General features: G+C 38.4%; 4 protein-coding genes across 9 annotated transcripts; 1 reads left to right on the top strand and 3 right to left on the bottom strand.

Moving 5' to 3' along the window:
- LOC18787458 (metalloendoproteinase 2-MMP) lies at positions 3,811-7,431 on the top strand. 2 transcript variants are annotated; one of them, XM_020558377.1, is made up of 2 exons: positions 3,811-4,841; positions 7,372-7,422. In XM_020558377.1, the coding sequence occupies exons 1-2, from the start codon at positions 3,860-3,862 to the stop codon at positions 7,416-7,418; spliced, it is 1,029 nt and encodes a 342-aa protein (XP_020413966.1). In that variant the 5' UTR covers positions 3,811-3,859; the 3' UTR covers positions 7,419-7,422. The 2 variants fall into 2 exon arrangements, with proteins under 2 accessions (XP_020413966.1, XP_007220919.2); XM_007220857.2 differs by lacking the exon at positions 3,811-4,841 and having other exon boundaries at positions 6,192-7,431.
- Positions 7,437-9,602, bottom strand: LOC18786998 (bark storage protein A). 4 transcript variants are annotated; one of them, XM_007220673.2, is made up of 6 exons: positions 9,059-9,602; positions 8,869-8,936; positions 8,509-8,664; positions 8,219-8,419; positions 7,890-8,069; positions 7,437-7,792 (listed from the first exon to the last, which is right to left on the bottom strand). In XM_007220673.2, exons 1-6 carry the CDS (start codon positions 9,288-9,290, stop codon positions 7,625-7,627), a joined length of 1,005 nt encoding a protein of 334 aa, XP_007220735.1. In that variant the 5' UTR covers positions 9,291-9,602; the 3' UTR covers positions 7,437-7,624. The 4 variants fall into 4 exon arrangements, with proteins under 4 accessions (XP_007220735.1, XP_020413967.1, XP_020413968.1 ...); XM_020558378.1 differs by having other exon boundaries at positions 8,509-8,697; positions 9,059-9,593; XM_020558379.1 differs by having other exon boundaries at positions 8,509-8,648; positions 9,059-9,160.
- On the bottom strand, positions 10,782-16,301 carry LOC18787083 (3-phosphoinositide-dependent protein kinase 1). Its single transcript, XM_020558148.1, has 11 exons — positions 15,637-16,301; positions 14,197-14,377; positions 13,971-14,023; positions 13,479-13,580; positions 13,300-13,408; positions 13,135-13,213; positions 12,737-12,902; positions 12,312-12,446; positions 12,025-12,182; positions 11,467-11,689; positions 10,782-11,240 (listed from the first exon to the last, which is right to left on the bottom strand). Exons 1-11 carry the CDS (start codon positions 15,805-15,807, stop codon positions 11,157-11,159), a joined length of 1,461 nt encoding a protein of 486 aa, XP_020413737.1. The 5' UTR covers positions 15,808-16,301; the 3' UTR covers positions 10,782-11,156.
- On the bottom strand, positions 16,826-20,229 carry LOC18785249 (transcription factor 25). Of its 2 annotated transcripts, none has more exons than XM_020557791.1 (5): positions 20,067-20,229; positions 19,752-19,993; positions 19,029-19,534; positions 17,579-18,490; positions 16,826-17,442 (listed from the first exon to the last, which is right to left on the bottom strand). In XM_020557791.1, the coding sequence occupies exons 2-5, from the start codon at positions 19,917-19,919 to the stop codon at positions 17,166-17,168; spliced, it is 1,863 nt and encodes a 620-aa protein (XP_020413380.1). In that variant the 5' UTR covers positions 19,920-19,993; positions 20,067-20,229; the 3' UTR covers positions 16,826-17,165. The 2 variants fall into 2 exon arrangements, with proteins under 2 accessions (XP_020413380.1, XP_007220542.1); XM_007220480.2 differs by having other exon boundaries at positions 19,752-19,981.

The following is a 21,869-nucleotide window of genomic DNA, read 5'->3' as shown; positions in this document are numbered from 1 at the left end:
CATAAACTTCAAGTTATTGAATCGGAACATCCGGGGCTCCAATTTACGCTCCACGAATTCCTACACGATCCAAAAAATGTATAGAGTAACATATATTAATTTGGACTCGATCCAACAGTCCAAACATATCGATCCCGGATAATGCACAATATGCATAAATTCGTTCGATAGCCAAACAATATCCGAATTGAAATCCGAGCACACCTACGCGCTCGTGACAACATGAAGATTACATCAGGACAAAATTTGGTTTCACCACCCTTGCCCATGCACCGACAGCGCGTGGGTGTGTAGAGTAATTTTCGGCGATGGAAAAACTCCACATCACGCTTCACCCTTCCTACCCTAGCTACTACTCGAGGCGGGGATCATTTCATTCAACTACGGGGGAGGTCCAATTTGGACGGCAACTGACCAGAATTTCACTTTGAAATTTGGCCAAAACCTAGGTTTCAAAATCGAAATTCTAGAAGACAAATCGATCCAATCCTATGCAACAGACAACTAGGGCTCAGAAAAAGAGTAAGAAACCTCACCTGTTTCACCAAGATTGGGCGGCAATGGCTGCGGTGCAACGACGGGAAAATTTCTTATTGAACCAGTCGAAACCGTAGTCGGAATTCGAGGTTTTCGACCCGGGATTTCGGGTGCAGCGTGACCAGGACGTCGAGCTAGTTCGAACGTGACCGGCTTCACGTCCTGCCGTGGCCGGTGCTGCGAGAATCGGAGAGAGAAAGAGAGAGAGAGAGAGAGAGAGAGAGAGAGAGTGAGTGAGTGAGTCACAATTTCGGGGAAAGAGAGAGGAGAGAGAGAACTATGTGCGCGTGAGGAGAGAGAAATGAGGTTTCTGATTTTTCTAATCCCAAGTTAGAATTATTTACGATTGTCATTGGACTAATTTTGGTCGCCGTTTCTTCGTTACAATTCAGATTCAAGCCTACCACGTGTCTACGGACTCGTCTTAGTACAACCTACATAATCATACCACTCATTGTCCCAAAATCCTTCCGGATAAGAAAATAACCAAAATACCCCTACCCCAAGGGTAAATTCATAATTTCAATTAAATAATTTAAATATGGAATTAAATTTGGAGTCATGGTGTTACAATCTACCCCCCTTATAAAAATTTTATCCCCGAAATTCACGTACCTGTTAATGGAAGACATAAGGTTACTTAGCCTGCATCTACGCCTCGGGCTCCTATGTAGCTTCTTCAACAGTTCGACTTCTCCACAAAACCTTCACTACATGAATGGATCTGGAGCACGACATTTGTTCTTTCCTATACAAGATCTACACAGGTTGCTCCTCATAAGTCAAATCTTCTCTCAACTCAACAGGTTGACGCTCTAGAACATGGGAAGGATCTAGCATGTACTTCCGTAGCATGGATACATGAAACACGTCATGGATCTGAGATAGTTCTGGTGGTAGTGCAAGTCTGTAGGCAACAAGTCCAATACGTTTGGTAATCTCATAAGGTCCGATATAACGAGGGCTTAACTTCCCACGTTTACCAAACCTCATCACACCCTTCCACGAAGATAACTTCAAGAATACCCAATCCCCTACTGCAAACTCAAGATCCTTGGACCTATTATCTGCATAACTCTTTTGTCTGTCTTGGGCAGTCTTCAATTTCTCTCTGATCATCTTCACCTTCTCGGTTGTTGCTCGGATATTATCCACTTTTTCCAATTTCTGGTCACCCACTTCATTCCAACGAATAGGAGTTCTACATTGCCTCCCATACAACGCCTCATATGGAGCCGTTTCAATACTTGAATGATAACTGTTATTATAAGCAAATTCTATCAAAGCAAGGTGACTATCCCACGCATCCTTAAGCTGCAACACACAGGACCTCAACATATCCTCCAGAGTCTGGATAGTCCTTTCTGATTGCCCATCAGTCTGTGGGTGAAAAGCTGTACTGAACTGCAACTTAGTACCCATAGCTTCCTGTAAACACCTCTAGAATTGAGAAGTAAACCTAGCATCCCTGTCCGACATAATGGACACAGGTGCTCCATGCAACCTCACAATCTCATCCACAAAAAGTTTCGCCAACTTTGACAAAGAATAGGTCTCCTTGATAGGTAGGAAATAGGCGGATTTGGTAAGTCGATCAACTATCACCCAAATTCCATCATGTCCCTTAGAAGTACGTGGAAGCTTGAAAACAAAATCCATGGTAATATGTTCCCACTTCCATTCAGAAATCGGAAGTGGTTGCATAAGTCCTGATGGTTTCTGTCGCTCCACTTTCACTTGTTGACAAATCCAATTAAATAAGGATAATATGGTAAATTCACACTTTTTTATATTAAAAAAATTAAAATTAAAATTAAATTCAGATAATGGATCTTAATTTTATGGAACAAAACTACGCATTATCTTTTTTAATTCTAAAATAAATTTAAATTTTTTTTAAAAAGCCTCTCGCAGGCGCGGAAGCATATGCGGAGAGGCTAGTAATAATAGCGATGAATGGTTATGTTTTTTGATATTTTATATACTTTGTTGGTGTATTTAAACTCCATTTAAACTTATTTCTAATATGATTGTGAATTACTTTTTAGTTCTTCAAATTTCGTAGTTGATAGTTGTTTGGTTGAAGGGAGAGTTACTAATCCAAGTACAATGGGTTGTTAACGCTACCTTGGCCAACTAATGTAACTCACTTTTCTTTTTTTTGTCGAAGTCTAACCCACATTTGTGTTGTAATTATAAGATTTAATAAGTAACCATCTTTTTATTAGTTAGACTCACCACATTAGTTTAATGAATTGATATAATACAACTAGTGTGTGTATGTATATGAGTACTTGCCTTTTGGCTGGAGCAAAAGATCCAAGCCCAAAATTGTTCTCTTTTTACTAGCTAATGAGGGTGACTTTGAATATGTTTTGATAGATACACTCTGTGAATATCAAAATTATTATAATTTGCGTATGCTTGAGGCATTTGATGCATGCTTGATCACAGTGCAAGTAGGCACATTTCAACAATATTGCTTGAGCTTTGTGATCAGTCTGTTTTGGTTGAAATATTTGTGATCATACCTTCACAAGAGAGGGAGAGAATTCAAAATTTGGATTTGCGCTGTAATTTTAGATGTGGTATACCAGTTATTGAAGAATTAATCCTTTTGATTGGCAACCAAACCCACCACCATAAATTCAAGTTTGTCAATAGGTCACTGCTACATATATATATGATTGGATTGGTTTTATAAAGTGCTTATGCTTCTAGTCTCTCAGAGACAATTTTTTATTACATATTCAAAACTTAAAACTTAGTTGCAAATGGCTTTATCATGTCAAAAGGAGTTCAACATTAGCTTAGTTGTGAAATTTTTAATATAGTATCATTTTTTTTTGCATGTATTAAAATATGTTATATAACGGGTGCAAAGGGGGGTCAAGGTCACTTCAGGCCTGAATTTGGCTCCGTGTAGTTTTACACTTCTCATAAATACGCAAAAGTGAACCATTATATAACTTCCACAGTAGCCACCAGCCAGATAATTTTTTCTACTAATGTTGAGATTCAGGTTCTTCCCCGTGAGGCCAAGGGACTTCGACTTCGACTTTGCCCCGTCGATGAAGGCAATTACACTTGTGGCAAGAGTGTCAAACACGAAGGATGCCTACATTGAGTCAAAACAGTCTCAATAAATTTCCAGGAAATAGATTTCCCGGCTATCAAGCAAATCAATCATGGCCTACAACAAGAGCAAAAAGACCGCCATTGTATTTATATATTTCTCCTTTGACTCCATTAATGACCAAGTCCTATAACAAGTATATGGCAACTAAACCCTGCCCTTCCAACAAGGTACACACTTGTTGATATGCTGCAATCTTCATCTATAAATAGAGGCAAGGGAGCCAGGACCAACACAACAAAGCCTTCTTTCATCTCTCTAGCTAGCTACCAAATGCCTGCAATGGCCTCAAAAACCATCTCAGTTTGTGTAGCCTTTTTCCTCATCTTTGTGTTGCTCTCTCAAAACACTCATTCCAAATCTACTCATGACCAGCATGACCCCTTCAAGTTCATCCAACACTTGGAGGGATGCCACAAGGGTCAAAATGTGAGCGGGCTGCAAGAGCTCAAAAAATACCTCACCAAATTTGGCTACCTGAATTATGATCATTCAAAGCATGCCAACGACGAGGAGTTTGATGACATTCTAGAGTCTGCCATCAAGTCATACCAGAAAAGCTATCACTTAAAAGTCACTGGAACTCTAGACACCACCACGGGGAAACAGATGATGATGCCAAGATGTGGTGTGCCGGATGTTGTCAATGGCACTCGAAAGGGCAGCAAGAAACACAACCATAAGCACAAGTCTATCCATGGGGTTGCTCATTATGAGTTCTTCCCCGGACCGCGAAGATGGTCCAAAACCCATCTGACGTATCGCTTTAGTTCAAGTGTGAACCAAGTCCCTGGCACACAGAATGTAAGGTCTATATGTGCACAAGCATTTCAGAGATGGGCACAAGTGACCAGTTTTACATTTGAGGAAGTCCCTGCTACTTCAGCAGCTGATATTACCATTGGATTTCACAGGGGCAACCATGGAGATGGTTCCGCATTCGATGGCCCCAGAGGGACTTTCGCGCACGCTAATCCGCCTAGAGGTGGGAATTTCCATTATGATGCAGATGAGAGATGGAGTAGCAATCCAGGACCAAATGAGGTAGACTTGGAATCTGTCGCCGTGCACGAAATAGGCCATCTGCTGGGGCTTAATCACAATCCTGACCTCCCGGACGCAATCATGTATCCCTACTTCAATTATGGGAGTATAAAACGGAATCTGCATAGGGATGACAATGGGATGTTAACACTACCTTGACTAAGTAATCTAACTCACATTATTTATTTTTTGTACAAGTCTTAACCCACATTTGTGTTGTAATTATAAGATTTAATAAGTAACCATCTTTTTATTAGTTAGACCCACCACATTAGTTTATTTAATAAATTGATATAATACAACTAGTGTGTGTATGTATATGAGTAGTTGCCTTTTGGCTGGAGCAAAAGATCCAAGCCCAAAATTGTTCTCTTTTTACTAGCTAATGAGGGTGACTTTGAATATGTTTTGATAGATACACTCTGTGAATATCAAAATTATTATAATTTGCGTATGCTTCAGGCATTTGATGCATGCTTGATCACAGTGCAAGTAGGCACATTTCAACAATATTGCTTGAGCTTTGTGATCAGTCTGTTTTGGTTGAAATATTTGTGATCATACCTTCACAAGAGAGGGAGAGAATTCAAAATTTGGATTTGTTCTGTAATTTTAGATGTGGTATACCAGTTATTGAAGAATTAATCCTTCTGATTGGTAACAAAACCCACCACCATAAAGTCAAGTTTGTCAATAGGTCACGGCTATATATATATATATGATTGGTTAAAGCGCTTATGCTTCTAGTGTCTCTCAGAGACAATTTTTTATTACCTAACTTAGTTGCAAATGGCTTTATCATGTTAAACGGAGTTCAACATTAGCTTAGTTGTGAAATTTTTTATGTAGTATTTTTTTTTTCCTTGTAAGAGCATCTCCAAGGGAGATGTCAAATACCAAACATCAAATTTAAATTTGATGGCTAATGTGGCAATTTGACATCTTACACAGCTTTACACTCCACCCGATATGTCTAATTAAATTATTATTTTATTACATTTTAGTGTTGATTTATTTTAAATTAAAAATAAAAAATATATATATATTTATTTGAGTATGACATCTTGCTTTTGGGATTTCAAAAATAACATCTCAACCTCCAGCCTTTATTCCACATCAGCTTTGACACATCGGTTGAAGTGATGCGAGATGTTATTTCTAGCCGTTAAAGGTCTATGTAGTACATTTGACACATCGGTTGAAGATGTTGAATATGTTATATAACGGGTGTAAAAAGGGGTCAATGTCACTTCAGGCTGAATTTGGCTCTGCATAATTTTACACTTCTCACAAATACGCAAAAGCGAACCATTATATAACTTCCACAGTACCCACCAGCCAGAGACAATTGTGTCTACTAATGTTGAGATTCGGGTTCTTCCCCGTGAGGCCAAGGGACTTCGACTTTGTCCTTGCCCAGTCGACGAAGGCAATTACATTGTGGCAAGAGTGTCAAACACGAAGGATGCCTACATTAGGCCAAAACAGTCTCAATAAATTTCCAGGAAATAGATTTCCTGGCTTATAAGCAAATCAATCATAGCCTACAACAATGGCAAAAAGACCGCCATCGTATTTATATATTTTTCCATTGACTCCATTAATGACCAAGTCCTATACGGAAACTAAAACCCTGCCCCTACCAACAAGGTACACACTTGTTGATATGCTGCAATCTTCATCTATAAATAGAGGCAAGGGAGCCAGGACCAACACAACAAAGCCTTCTTTCATCTCTCTAGCTAGCTACCAAATGCCTGCAATGGCCTCAAAAACCATCTCAGTTTGTGTAGCCTTTTTCCTCATCTTTGTGTTGCTCTCTCAAAACACTCATTCCAAATCTACTCATGACCAGCATGACCCCTTCAAGTTCATCCAACACCTGGAGGGATGCCACAAGGGTCAAAATGTGAGCGGGCTGCAAGAGCTCAAAAAATACCTCACCAAATTTGGCTACCTGAATTATGATCATTCAAAGCATGCCAACGACGAGGAGTTTGATGACATTCTAGAGTCTGCCATCAAGTCATACCAGAAAAGCTATCACTTAAAAGTCACTGGAACTCTAGACACCACCACGGGGAAACAGATGATGATGCCAAGATGTGGTGTGCCGGATGTTGTCAATGGCACTCGAAAGGGCAGCAAGAAACACAACCATAAGCACAAGTCTATCCATGGGGTTGCTCATTATGAGTTCTTCCCCGGACCGCGAAGATGGTCCAAAACCCATCTGACGTATCGCTTTAGTTCAAGTGTGAACCAAGTCCCTGGCACACAGAATGTAAGGTCTATATGTGCACAAGCATTTCAGAGATGGGCACAAGTGACCAGTTTTACATTTGAGGAAGTCCCTGCTACTTCAGCAGCTGATATTACCATTGGATTTCACAGGGGCAACCATGGAGATGGACCTGGTAACGCATTCGATGGCCCCAGAGGGACATTGGCGCACGCTAACCCGCCTAGAGGTGGGAATTTCCATTATGATGCAGATGAGAGATGGAGTAGCAATCCAGGACCGAATGAGGTAGACTTGGAATCTGTCACCGTGCACGAAATAGGCCATCTGCTGGGGCTTAATCACAATCCTGACCTCCCGGACGCAATCATGTATCCCTACTTCGATCATGGGATTATAAAACGGGATCTACATAGGGATGACATTGATGGCATACGTGCTTTGTATGGTTTACAGTAGCAAACGCATTCTTACCACTTTGACAAAGGTTCTTTATTACCAAACAAAATAAACAGAGGATTGATGTATCCATTATTTTTGTATTATGCTATAAGCATTTACAATAACAAAAGATGGTTCTTTCTCCTTATAAGTACTTACATCTCACCTCATGCAATTTTCTTTTTCCTTCAGATTTAGGGGTGTATACATCTTGGGAAGCCAGGTTACCTAGTATCATGATGCAGTTGCTTGATAAATTGTACAACTACTTTGCAAGCGTTTATAGCTGCAAGAGACCCAAAGGTGTCAATTGAGTTATGTCCTGATTGTCCTCCTGCAAGATCGGATAGCCCTCGAATGACGATCACCGGGAAGCCATTTGACAAGCTTGTCTGCCAAAACCACCACAGCTTATTTGCTACTTTTGTAGGTGAAAATGAGTTTTTTTTTTTTTGTAAAATGAATCATACACGTATACGAAATGCTTACCATTACCACAGCTGAACTTTCCATGTCCACGGATGAAACTCGAAAAGTTTGAAAAAGGAAGTCCCTGTAAGCTGCATTGTCCACAAAAATATTGGCTGTTGAGCCCCTAAGACCAACAACTAACTGCGGCTTCTGTGGCAGACACACACTTGAATTCAAACATTGGTTCAGTTTGATCCCCTGAAATAATATGACACAAGTTACAACTAGTTTTCAGGAAAGTTTACCATAAAAGACAAAGACTTTGATATCAATCATTTGCTTTTCTTGTTCTCTAAGTTTACTCCGGCGTAGATTGACACAGAAATGAGGGGATCTGGATGTCTGACCTTCAAGTTGGCAGCAACCTGAAGCCACTGCCGAGTAGTATTTGCCCAAAACAGCCGCCGAGCAGTGTTGGCCTTCCCGTACTCAGAAAAAAATTGTTCATATCTAAATCCAATGTGTCCCAACAGGTTATCTCCTCTTGGTACATTGTATCTTTTAAAGTCCAAGCTTGCTTCATCGTAATTCAAAGATCGATTTGAGTTCTGTCAATAAGAACTCTGTTGCAATTCGTTGGACTCTAAAATGGTAGAAGCACATAAAAAGATGAAAAGAGATTCAGAATATACTTTACCAGCCAATCCCAAATGCCAGTGTGAGAAAACTGTTGAGGAATGGTCACATCACCTATAGACAAGGAATTGTTGGCATTTCCAGCAATGCCAAAATGGACAATTCCCAGAATGTCAAATAGATCCAGCATTTGCTGTGTTGCTGCAGCAGCATTCATCTGATTGAGAAGTGGTTTCAAGGAATGAAAATCCTGAAGACTCAAATATAGTGGATAAAAATTACCAATTTCTATGTCTCTTCATATTTTATGAATTGTGTGATATAATATAACTGGCTAGTAACTTGTATGCATTAAAACCCTCTAATGACAAAAATGACAGAAGCTGACTTTTGGTCCGTTAAGGGAAGTAGCATGGCTCACCATCCCAACTCCACATCTCACATAGACTACTTTCTTGTCATGGATCTTTCCCACCAGGAATCGCCGCCCTGCAACACCACACTTCCTTTCAGATAAACCGAACTAAAATATGTGAAAACCTTCTTCAAAATGGTAAGGGAGAAGAGAAAAAAAAAAACAGTAAAGTAGCACAGAAAATAACTGTGCCAACCTGAGAGATCCACAAAAGGATGCTTTTGATTAGGCTTAAACGCCCCAATCTGAAAAAAGGCAGTCTCTTCTGGTGGAAACACTGTGATAAGGCCAATGTATGGTCCTTCGCGGTTTACCTTTTTGATTAAATTCAAAGATCTCCAGTTTAGTGGTAAAGAAAATGAATAAGCAACTAGCAGGGAGATCAAAACCAGCCTAAGAAAACATGCTGCAAATCGTTTTGCAGCCATGGTTGCGATGAACTAAGAGAAATTGCTACACAACAAGGAAGCTGGTGATGAGAACTACTGGCTACTGAAGATGTTTGATCCACAGACTTTCTATGGTCAACGTATGAAGAACAAGCGTTGTTTTGCTTGAAGATGGAGACAAGGTTGGGTCTCTTGAATATGTGGAGTACGACAAAGACAAGGACGGATGCAAAACCTGTATTCTTGCCAGGTTTTTTTATCTCTCCCTTTCTTACACAAATGGCAAACCCTATTTATTGGCAAACCCTATTCATTATGGTTTTACGCGTCATGTTAGAGGGCGGGCGTAAGTAGAGTAGCCTATCACAAGCGACCAGAGTCCCATCTAGTCAAGTGGTGAATTAGATTGTTTACGCATGGACTTAGAGATGGTGGTTGGGGTGGTACCGAGGCCGAGGTGGAGGATGTCCGGATGGTCATTTTCGCTAAGTGGCCAGTGAGGTACACGTGTTCCATTTTTATTGGGCAGATGGGCTTAGTATATACCAAGTGTCAACAGAAGACATTTATGTAATTCTTCATACCTTTGGCTGCACAGCAGGCTTTTCATTATTAAAATTTGAAAGGATGACAAAAGTATGCTAATTCTTTACATCGGACAATAATGAAGTTACATAGTCCTGGTTTCAACAATATGTTCTGCGGAAAAATAATAAATTTACTTGTCTATTCACGGTTATGATTATTATATCAGCGTATAAGTATATAAAACTTCAGGGTTCGGTGATTATTAAGCCTTTGAGATATTAATATACAGTTCATGTTAGACCATGGAAAAACTTGATTATAAATTAAGTCATGGAGATAATGACACAGATAATCATCTGCAAACCATTTTGACCAGTTCAACAGTGTAATATGAGACCGCTATGGTCTGAGGGTAACTTGGAGCTGACACTGAGATTTGAACCTAAGACCACCACTCTCACGAACTGAGCGCATTCAGGGCAACGCCAAACCTGTGTACGATCTTCATGAGTTTAATCTCAGTATTCCAATTAAACAAGGATGTGTGCATGCTGAAAAAAAGAAATACATAGATATAGAAGATAAGGCACCAAGCACATGTGAGCTCAGTGTCAACCATTTTCGGTGGGACATGTACCAGTTTGTTTAGACTCTGTATGGAACACGATAAATTAAGGTTTACAAAACTCGGCCTTTTTTCAGCTACAACTTTCCATGAACACACCAATTCGAGGAACTCCAGTTGTCTTATGATGGACTTCAAACTAGTGGCAATCTTTACGAGTCGATCATACCAAAGCTTACTAAGTTTAAATATTTCCTTCGGACTGAACTTGAAATGTTTGATCAATCAGATCTTAAGAATTCAATCATTTTGAGAAAGTTATGAATGATTTAGAACTCAAAACTCAACAAGGTATGCTTCTCTTTAAGGGGCCAATGGCGCTGGTACTTTTAACAGTAAACTGCAACTGTATCCATCTCAAAAAGTAAAAACAAAATGCAACAATCTCATTTCCCATATGGTTTCTTGGAAACATTATATCTTTCAATGTAAAGATATTTAAAACTTTCATTAATGGATGATACTTTTTAAATACAATAAACAAGTAATGATCCCAGCCCCTTTACAGACCCTACAATTAGGACCTCACAGAGTACAAAATTATGCCACACAAAGCATGAAAATGGGCAAAAAAACCCTTATCGCATACTCAGTTCTAGGCATCTAGAGGGATGGGAGCTTTGCACCTTGAAAAAGATGAATCCGCAGACCCCAGCCTCTTTCATTAGATAATAATTACCAGGGGCACATCCTTGTTCCTCCAGACTATCGTAATATCCAAAAAAAAATGTCTGTCAAAAGAACCACGCATTTCACCTATTTTGAAGCCCTTCAATTGCCTTCTTCCACTGCCAAGCTCTTTGTTTTGCATCCTCAAATTGCAGTACCTTTTTTGGCTGAGAAATGACATAACTTGTATCAGAGAAAAGGAAAAAAACATGCAGCTAGTTAATTTCTTGAGAAGCAATTTCATCAACCCCAAGACTATTACAGCATCACGTTTCATGGCCCTCCAGACTTTGAAAAGAATCATCTCAATGATAGGGCCATGCCACAAAATCTTAGGGGACAAAACTGACTGAAGATATGCGACTGAGAGATAACAGAGCAGTAAGGCCATACCGTACAAATCTTGAACTGTGATGGAGTAGCGACTTGGATGCTGAGGTCATTAGAGTTGTCAGACCAAATTATATTTCCCTTCACTATTAGCTTAGCAGGATCCACATAAATCAGTTTTGGCTTGTTGGTAAGGATAAGTTGCACCTTCTTGCTGGTCAGTTTTTGAATCTTCTTCACCATTGAGATCATAAGAACTGACTCCCCAGGCTCGAGGAATTGTTGCCTGTTAGCATGGTACACATTTAAATATCAATGTGGATTTCATAACAGAAACAGGAAATGCAATATCATAAACTCTCTGCAAGGATTTTAGGAAGTACTGAGGCAATACAGGGAGTCCATAAAATGCTACAGAAAGAAAAAATTAGCCTCCAAATCTAGTGCTATTATCTCATGTAAAGCATATTTCTAGATCTGAGACTCTTGCCAAGAAACAAGAATAACATTGTATTTATTACACTAGAGCTCATAACAGACCTTGCAAGAAAAAGATTATAATTCTTTCGAAAGTAAAAAATGAGTGATCCTAAGCATGAAGCAGAGGGGTTTAGAGGATACCATTTTGAATCAAAGGAGTCAATTGAAGCGAGCCTAGTTACATGACCAGATGCTTCAGAAGAAGATGTGGCACCACTGCTACCCTCAATTTGTCTTACTGCACCATCTCCAATGTGTGAGGGGTTCCATGAGTTATCACGGCTACCACCCTCAACTGACTGAACACAAAAAACATAAAAACACAATGTTCTAAGAAACAATCTAAGAATGCTCACTCAAGAAAGGAAGAATATATGCAAGAGTTGAGTTTCTCTATATTAATATTCCAAACAACATGAAAGTCATACCCCCGTCTCCAAAGCAAGTTTTGGAGGGGTTTGCCCTCGTAAATTCTTCCAGTCAACTCCCTTAAAGAATGGATGCATCTTCAGTGCAGCATAACCATCTGGCCCAGCACCTGGTCTCCTGCTGGGATCTAAGTCCTGTAACAGTTGCACGGTGAAGTGAAGGCTTGAACTACATACTAGTCGATGCAATATAAAATACCTGAATATTCTCAAGAATGGAAGTGGTATATAACTCTGTAGCTTTTGTAAGGGAAGAATTCCCATAAAGATTTTGAAAACATCGTTTGCCCAATTCACCAAGAAACTTTTTGTTTCTGGGTGTATGGCTATTTACTTGGTCTGACCAAAACCTAAAGGAATCCTAGTTATGACTAGCAGGATTACTAATAGAAGCAGATTGCAATAAGTATAAGTTGGTAGCTTACCAATAACCGGTCAATGAGGTCTTTAGCTTCCTCTGAAAAATGATTTGGAAACCTAATATCTCTTGCTATAATTCTTTGGAAAATAAGCCACTCGCTTGCATCTTTGAAAGGAGAAGTTCCTGAAAGCATTTGGTACACGGTGCAGCCAAGTGCCCAGAGGTCATTTCTGTTTTGATATGTTCAAACGAGCAAAAGAAATGTTATCCTAACAAGGTCATATATTATCAAGAACAGACAAAATGAACAAGGAAACAAAGAAAAGACGAACTACTTGCCAAAATTAGTTTAAAAGTCTACAAGTTTTACACTAAGCTTAAGAATTTTTTTCGAGCCAAAAAAGCTTAAGAAAATTTAGAAATAAAAGTACAAGCCCCAGTAACTCTACTTAAGTCCCTTACCCAAAAGTTGCAGGAGAAGAATTCAGGACTTCGGGAGGGACATACGCCGCTGTCCCCACAAATGTGCAGGCTTTATCATCTAGACAAAGCATTCAGAAAACAATCTCATCATATTACTCAAAAAAAGAACCATGTAGCCTCCACATGACTAAAATTATAAGATACCTGATGCTGCATTTGGAAGAACAGTAATTCGGCTATCCTGCATAGGCTTTACACTCCCAAAATCAGCAATCTTGATATTACCCTCGGATGTAAGTAACAAGTTCTCTGGCTGCCATTTGAAAATCTATTAGCATGTTCATATGACCTTAAAATGCACAAGCATATTCTTAAGAAAATACCTTGATATCTCTATGAATCAATCCCATACTGTGTATGTATTCAAGTGCGTCTACAACTTCTGCTGCATAAAAGCGAGCTTCATCCTCAGAGAGACGACCTTTCTGCACACAATTTAGCGAAATAATGGATCCAATAGAATGACAATCTAGAGGGGGCAGAGAACCATGAACTGGAAGCATATAAACAAATTCAATAACACAGAATAGTTAGACACTGCAAATTAGGTACTTCAAACTAATAGCTATTTGGCATGTTCACTAATCAGTGATTATGGGAAAAATCATATTTTGAGTTCAAGAAAGAGAAGTAATGCTAGGTCAACATTAATTTCAAGAAGGAATTACAATATTCACCATATTCCTTGATATACAATTGAGGATGAAAAATCACAACATAAAACGAATTCTTCTCATTGAAAAGTAGATGCAGAGGTAATTCCACAATAACATGAAAAAAAAAAAAAAAACACACGTTATAAGCTTAAAGCTTACCCTAGTTATTTGATCAAAAAGTTCTCCGCCTTCACAGGATTCAAGTGCCATGTCTTCAAAGAAAATTAAAGAAACCAGTGTCAATGAGATTCCGGAATGAGCAAACAAAGAATAAAAATTTGAGAATACAAAAACACTGAACCAGAAGGAAGAAGTAAATCTGAAACAAGTACAAATGACATGGTGACTTAGAAGAGGTTACAAGTTTACAACCAAGAATACCTACACAGTGAAAAGGAATCTTGAAATGTAAAAAATAGCCGCACAATTCCTGGATGATCCAGCTGATCAAGAACAATCCGTTCCAGCTTCACATAAGCTGTTTTATTTTCTTTGGTGATGAATTTTTTGTCCATGATCTTTAATGCATAGACAGTTCCTGTGTCCTTCTTCTTGGCTCTCACAACCTGAAATTTATTGGCATTAAGAGACAAATAAGAACCAGGAAAAAACTTTAAGCAGCACAAACAGTTCAACAACAATATGTATAGTATTATATAATATCTATAAAAGCTTTGAAACATGGTCATTATGACAGAAATTACATAACCACAAAACAACCATGAGAAGAAAAAAAGGAATAAAGTATCATTACCACCATAAGAACATCATTTCAGGTAGCCTCCATCTCGCTCCAAGACATACCAGCATGATAATATTTTTCTCATCGAGAAGAAACAAACTTCTCTTAATGCTAACAAAAATTACATCTACGTAGACATTAAAAAGTAAAATAATTTGGATCCTAAAATGCCAACCAACCAGCCCCTTCCCCAACACTTTTAACTATTTTGCTCTAACACACCGCAGCCAATCTTGAAGAATACTGCAGCCTTCCCGTCATGAAGAAGTAGTGCAGCCTCCCAATCTTGAAGAATAGAGCAGCCTCCCAATCTTGAAGAATAGAGCAGCCTTCCAATCTTGAAGAACAGCGCAGACCTCCAATCTAGAAAAAAACCGCAGCCCCTCAATCTACAAGAACAACACCACAGCCCCCGCCCCCAATCTAGAAGAATAGCGCAGATAGAACTATTTTAATTCCTGTAGAGAGGCCCAAAATCTGATCTTTTCCCAACGCTCCTCCTCCCCTAGTCCACTGAAATCTTCAAAATTCTTCTACCAGCATAAGTAACATATTGACCAACTAAAAATCCTATGTCCTAAAATTTACTATAAGCTCACACCAACCAAATGCAGGTTTGAAACTATACAGTCCCAGGAGTAAAGAACACAACGTACTCAGACATCCCAACTCAGGGAAACTGATCGACCCATATGACAGTTCTTTTTGCCCTTCCATTACACTTGCAATGTTTCTATTGGTTTACTCAAAGAAAGGTTGGGAAAGATATAGCCAAAACCAGGACTTTCCTCAAACAATGCATTACAGGGTTGGTTTTTTTGGTTTTTATAACAATTGATATTGTCTAGAAGTGAATATAAACCACTATAAATTGCCAATAACTCACGTTTAAAAAAAATGCTGATCACCCAATAAATGTTATAGCATATGCAACCCGTTCATTTACATATCAATTACATCATCCAATCACACAACTACGTTTCCAAACCATGAAAATCCACCAGTCTACGAGATTACTCAGATAACAAAATCAAAACAACAAAAACAAACAAAGTTCCGAAAATAATAAATTTAAAACCGGACCTTGGAATAGGAACCAACGCCATAGATCTTGCCCAATTCAAAGTCTTGAATGCTGAATTGCTCTTGAGGAGCCCTGAAAGCAAAGCTCTTGGATCTCGGAACATTGGCACCATTAGAAGAATTCCCCTGAATCTTCAACTTAGCATCAAAATCTTTCTCCATTGCCAACATATCTCTCTGTGACAATTCCTCTACATGTTAGCACCAACACCACTTTCTCTCTCTAGAAACCCAGTTTCTCTCTCCAGGAAAAGCCTTGGGAGCAGAGCAAAGACCATCACTTGGATGGGAGAGAGCCTGCCTCTCTTTCTCTAATATTCTCTTCTGAAAAAGAAAAGGTGAAGGATTGGATTCCTTATTGTTAAATGTGGGTATGTGTGTATTCAGGGGAGGTGAGCAGCTTTAGCTTTGGTTCCAATTTCAAAACCCTAGAAAGCAGAGAGAAATTGGATTATTGTGGAATTGGTAATGGGGAGAGGAGAGACAGAAAGAGAGAGAAAAGGGAGAGTGGTGTAATATTAGTTTTTGGATGGAGGAGAGGGAGGTATGGGGATGGAAGAAGAGAAGAGAGTGGGCACATGCCACATGGGATTCAATGATGAATAGATGGATAGCTTCCAAGGCCTAAAAAAGGAAATTGGAGGGAGTGGCAATGCCTGATGCATATGGCTAATGCTGGCCATAATTGCAAGCTTTTAAGCCTTTTATGGATATGGAGGTCCCTTGCAATGTCCATTGGGCTTCTCACTAGCTTCCAATCTATCTATCTATCTCTAATGCCATATTGTATTATGATTCAAAACTTTTTTTGCAATTGCACCACTTCTCATGTGTAACGTTTTCTTGTTAGACATATATGATGTTTTAATGTGAATCTGAACTACACATTTAAATAAAAATTAATCTAATTAACAATTTAAATTTACATTTTTAAACATTTTATATTGTCAAATTGTCTGATAAGAATATACTTCTTTTCTGAAATAAACTATTCTTCATGACATATGCACAGTCGACTCCGCTACATTATGTTTTTCTTGGAATTCTTCTTTTTTGGTTCGGATTTCTTGGCATTTCAAGCTGTTCATGCAAGGGAACTGTATCAATAGTTGGCTCATGCGCATATTTGAAATTGGTGCAGTTGTTTTGAATGAGCAAAGTGTGACATATAAGTGGAATGGCATTCGAATAAAATGCTAACTTGGATAAATATTGACGACATTGAATCATAAAATGGTATTAGTTTCAAAGGAAGGTTCAAATGGTCCTGTTAGGCAGCCAAAAACATGAAGAAAAACAAAACTAATACAAACAGAAACTAATTGGCAAAAATTTCCCTAGAAGTCGCCAGCAACTGAACACAGTTGTGTCACTTAACAAAAGGTGGCTTTCCCTAAATTTTCTATTTGCATTTTCTTCCGTTCCACTTGATACTTGTCATTGCCTGCACCATGGCCATTTAGTTGGTTTTCCTCCTCAACACCTCCATCTCCATCCCATAATGAACCCATGGTAGCATTGACTCAAAACTACTCATTGCCTGCACCATGGCCATTTAGTTGGTTTTCCTCCTCAACGCCTCCATCTCCATCCCCATAATGAACCCATGGTAGCATTGACTCAAGCAAGACTGCCAATGTATTTCGATTTGCAACATTACGAGGAGCATGGCCACCCTCCATTGGATCTCCAACAGGGTGCTGCGCAGCATCCCTCATCCTTGGATCAAGCATGAAATGTTGCAAAACTTCAGGTGGGGCAGATGGCGCCGAAGAAGCAAAATCTGAAACCAACAAGTGGGCATACCTGTAGTAAACAAGTAGGCAGTCAGTCATTCTACCAAATCCAGCCTTAACGTATGCAGATATAACTTGTAAGTTCATGCAATATTGATAAACAAAATACTAGGGAAATTGTAGCTGAAGTATGACTTTACACTTACTCATTTTTCTCAGATGAGAATGCTTCTTTTCTCACGCATGCCCAATCCTTCTTATCACTACTATTATGCCTTAGTCTTTCAATCACAAGCTGTGCAGCATCCCTCAGCAAATTTTGCAGCTCTGGGAGCCTCCATATAAGACTATTTCTCTCAACATATATGTTTATTAGGTGATCCAACGATGGGATTCCTACTTGATCAGCTCGGAAAAATGCATTTTTGAGTATATCCGCCCACACCTTGTCCTTCAAAGGTACCTTGTCCACTAATTTCTTTAAGACTGTGGGGTGAAGCATCAATGCCTGCTTCATAAGATCAGTTGAAGTAGCCTTAGCAGTTTTTACAAGTGCATCTTTTGAAGGTTCCTCTCTCTCAAGATAGGAACGGCAAATGGCAAGGGAATATGAAAAATTTGGGAACAACCATAAGGAGTTATCACTTTTATACTCTTCAGAGAACCGTTCTAGCCATGCATACTCCATTGACCTCAAAGAAAAATAGTCAACACAGAACATGGCCCCCATTGGATCATCAGAATCTAGTGAAAGTAACAACTTGCAAACTTCTAAAGCACATCGATGGCAGCCACGCATATCCATATTTTTCATGTGAGTAAAAAGTACGGTGAACAGAGGCTTGTTTGTTTCATAGCTGTATTTCACTTGGCAATTACCCTGCAAGGGGGTGAACATTGGATTCCATGCACATTCCAAAGCATATAAACACTTCGAGATCAGTTCTGCTGACATTTGATGCTCACCCGTAAACTTATAGTACTCTGCCACAGTTATAAGAGAATCCAAATGATAAGGATGGTATAATAAAACACTTGCAATGGCATTGATATCATGTATAGCTTTGGCAGCTTCAAATTCACTCTGTGCTTGACGGTAGGATGAGGAATGTACATATCTGCACATAAGATTAAAATCAAGATAATGATTCATGAATCGATACCGAACCAAAAAGATGTGGGATCAAATATCATAACTCCTAATCTGGTCTTGAACACATTCTGACAAACTCTAAACTGTGACTATACACAATGGGATGGGTAAATATTGGAAAAACCAAAATTTGAAAAATAGAAAAGGAAACATGAAGATCAATGTTGAAGTAAGAGTTGGCTCTCACTCTCGAGAGTAATACTGCAATCAAACTTTGTCTACCTACCATTAAAGAGTAGTGAAGGTTTTGACTCAAAAGATAGTTATCATTACTTATACTGCAGGACACCACATTCATGAAGATAGCTGGATGACTGATTATGACTATATGGTACCAACCAACAACAATTTAGTACAGACTGTACTCCTTCTCAGTTTACCTTAATTTCATATAAGCATCCACAAATTTTTCTTGTGCAACTGCCAGGATAAAAAATTGATAGCCCTAGCAGTTTTTGTACTCCTTTCAAAGACAATAGCTAAGCAACAGAGAATAATCTTACCGAAAGTGATGGTATCCTTCGCTCACATGAAGAAATTCCATGGACAAAGAACCATCCCAGCGAGGCCAATGCTCTGATGGTGTGATCAGGATAGTTTTTCTAGGAATATAAGCACTGCGTCTTCCACCTCGCGCCATTCTAGAACTGCCACTTCGCTCATGTTTCTCAAAGGACCTTACCACCTTAGAGCCAAAGATTCTTCGCATCTCATTTTCAGCATTTAAAAACTTGGGATCCACCTGTAATGTAGAGGGTGCACATGGCTTACCCAAATTATCACAATCCTTTGTGTCAGCTGATTTTCCAGGGGCATCCAAAGAGAGTGATTCAAGAATCGCATCCAAGGGCTTTTCAACATTGGATGTACTTGAAGAAGAAGAAACCTCTTTGCCTTTCTTCTTTTTCTTCTTCTTTGATTTTTGATTGGACGTTGAAACCACACCACCAACCTTAGTTTTCAGCTGAGGCACAATCGAGGGTTCATCAAAAGTTTCTGATTCATCCTCCTGCAGCCACCCAAAACGACAATTAAACATCCAAAGTAAAACCCTTTTGCACAATCCAATACCAACCCAAAAACAGCTTATGCAGAATACCGAACAATAAAATAAATAAAAATTCCGTCTTTTTGCTCTATTGCAGTTTCTCAAATCCCTTATAAGCATAAGAACATTGAATAAGAAAACAAAATTTACACAACAAAAAATACTACAAAAAGTGAACCTGGTGGTCAAGGTCATGGTCATCGTCGTTGAGGAGGTCGAAGGGATTGATTGAAGCTTTCCCGTTCAGCTGCTGGGCTTCTTCTTCTTCCTCTTTCTCTTCGTGGTCTGATTCTATGCGTTGGTCTTCTTGTTCCTTCAAAACTTTCTTCAACAAACGACCTGACATCGCCACAAAATTCCCAAACTCGATGCTCACAAATTCTCAATCTTCGGACCAAATCAGCTTCACTGCAATTAAACCTAAATAATCAAAACGTTAGCTTGACTCTGTCGATTACGATATCTCACAACAGAGAGGAAAAACCAAAACGACCTCACTCGATCGATGCTCCTTTGCTCAATTTGCCACGTCAATACTATTTTGTGCTTTAAAAATAGGCAGGATTATTATTAGAGTCTAATTTTTAAGAATAACATTTTATTACAACAATTTTCTACCAACATGGTCAATATAAAATAAAGAGCTAGTTGATATCACTAATTTCAAAACATAAAACCACAAGGAATCAAAAAATTTGAGTTTCAAGCTTTAAGGAATTAGGGCTTTGAAATTGCATTCAATCCCAACCCAATTTTGCTTGAATTTATTTACTATACTTGTTATATATATATATAGGGATAACACCCCATCCACACAAACACACAATGAACTGCACAGCAAACTGTCTTTTGCCATATATTTTTTAATGTTATTAATCAACCAAACGGTAGAGAAGAAATATTGCAACAAATCTGGGCTTTTTCTTTTTTGGTTAAATATTAATATCTTATTTTCTCTTCAATATTGGTAGCCTGAAACAGATTTTCTATGTCGTGGAAGAATGCTCGGTTGGTGTAGATGACAATGGCAAGGGGAAGGTAATGGTGAGGTTTCGTAGGTTATTAATTGAGAAGATCATGATGATAAGAAAACAAAAGGGGGGAACAATAATTGAGTGATTTTCGGGATTATCATAATTAATAAATAAAAATGAAATTTACTTGGCATTAGAGATTTAATTTAATTTAAGTAATTAATGAAACATAATCTCAACCATTCAATCTATTCTAATCTAATTGTTGAAAATTTGTGTCAAAAACAGAGTGCCACGGATCCGCCTCCTATATATATATATATATAGAGAGAGAGAGAGAGAGAGAGAGAGAGAGAGAGAGATTTTATTGAGGGATTCCTCAAATAGCTTATTTGAGGGACACCTCTATAGAGCTTACTCTGTATTGTATTTTACTAATTCAAACTGTCTATTTTGTAGATAGGCATTCAAAGATCATTTCTACACACAAAAAAAACCTCTTGAATCCGATATTATTTTACCACTCAATTGAAATATTGAAATTTTAATACTTTCTTGAAGTACCGTGTTCACTGATTTTGTATAACACAATTGGATGTCGAAACGGTTTCTGATTTGTCTAATTTTTTGCAAGGATGATCTATGAATGTAGACTTAAAAAAATAGATGGTTTGGATCGTTGAAAAAAAATTCGTAGAGGACCCTAAAAGGTGTCCCTTAAGCTTATTTGAGGGACATGTCTCACTCCGCATTGTATTTTACTAATCCAAACTGTCTATGTGTCTATATTTTAGATAATCAATCAAAGATCATCTCTATAAAAATAAATCACTTAAATCGAATATCATCTGACCACTCAATTGTGTTATTGAAATTTTAGTACTTTCTTAAAGAATCATGTTCATTGATTTTGTAGGATACAACTGGATGTTGAAACGGTTTCCGATTTGTCTAAATTTTTGCAAGGATAATCTATCAATGTAGACTTAAAAATAGATGATTTGGATCGTTGGAAAAAAAATTTGTAAGGTACCCTAAAATGTGTCTCTCAAATAAAATTATTTAAGGGATCCCAAGGGGATCAAAATTAGATTTAGAAATAAGTGGATCACAATTTCATTCCAAAAAGACATTAAAATAAGTGAAAACACTATAGGAAAAACTTACATCCTACTTTTAAAAATCTAAATATTCATATGAAGTAATAAAATGAAATAGACTCAAGAAAGTACCTTATGGAAAATTCTTTCATTTTGTTTTTTGGGGATAGAAATCGGGGTTGAAAGGAGATAAGGTTATAAAGAGATTTATACTAACTAAAC

The sequence above is a fragment of the Prunus persica genome, chromosome G2 (genome assembly GCF_000346465.2).
Source record: "Prunus persica cultivar Lovell chromosome G2, Prunus_persica_NCBIv2, whole genome shotgun sequence".
NCBI classification, from domain to species: Eukaryota; Viridiplantae; Streptophyta; class Magnoliopsida; order Rosales; family Rosaceae; genus Prunus; species Prunus persica.
The sequence above is the reverse complement of the archived record's forward strand: the minus strand, read 5'-3'. Positions and strand labels throughout refer to the sequence as shown.

Bases quoted from the DNA above. Each gene is read 5' to 3' on its own strand.
- LOC18785249 (XM_020557791.1), bottom strand. From the start codon at position 19,919: ATGTCAGGTCGTTTGTTGAAGAAAGTTTTGAAGGAACAAGAAGACCAA. The intron at 18,491-19,028 runs GTAAGATTATTC...TCTTATGTGCAG, and splicing joins GAAGGATACCATCACTTTCG to ATATGTACATTCCTCATCCT. The intron at 17,443-17,578 runs GTAAGTGTAAAG...TGTTTACTACAG, and splicing joins TTCTCATCTGAGAAAAATGA to GTATGCCCACTTGTTGGTTT.
- LOC18787458 (XM_007220857.2), top strand. From the start codon at position 6,270: ATGGCAAAAAGACCGCCATCGTATTTATATATTTTTCCATTGACTCCA.
- LOC18787083 (XM_020558148.1), bottom strand. From the start codon at position 15,807: ATGTTGGCAATGGAGAAAGATTTTGATGCTAAGTTGAAGATTCAGGGG. The intron at 13,409-13,478 runs GTATTTTCTTAA...TTCAAATGGCAG, and splicing joins TGATTCATAGAGATATCAAG to CCAGAGAACTTGTTACTTAC. The intron at 11,241-11,466 runs GTATGGCCTTAC...GTCATTTCTCAG, and splicing joins CACAGTTCAAGATTTGTACG to CCAAAAAAGGTACTGCAATT.
- LOC18786998 (XM_020558378.1), bottom strand. From the start codon at position 9,290: ATGGCTGCAAAACGATTTGCAGCATGTTTTCTTAGGCTGGTTTTGATC. The intron at 8,698-8,868 runs GTGAGCCATGCT...TTGAGTCTTCAG, and splicing joins TGAGATGTGGAGTTGGGATG to GATTTTCATTCCTTGAAACC. The intron at 8,070-8,218 runs GTCAGACATCCA...ATATTATTTCAG, and splicing joins AGGTTGCTGCCAACTTGAAG to GGGATCAAACTGAACCAATG.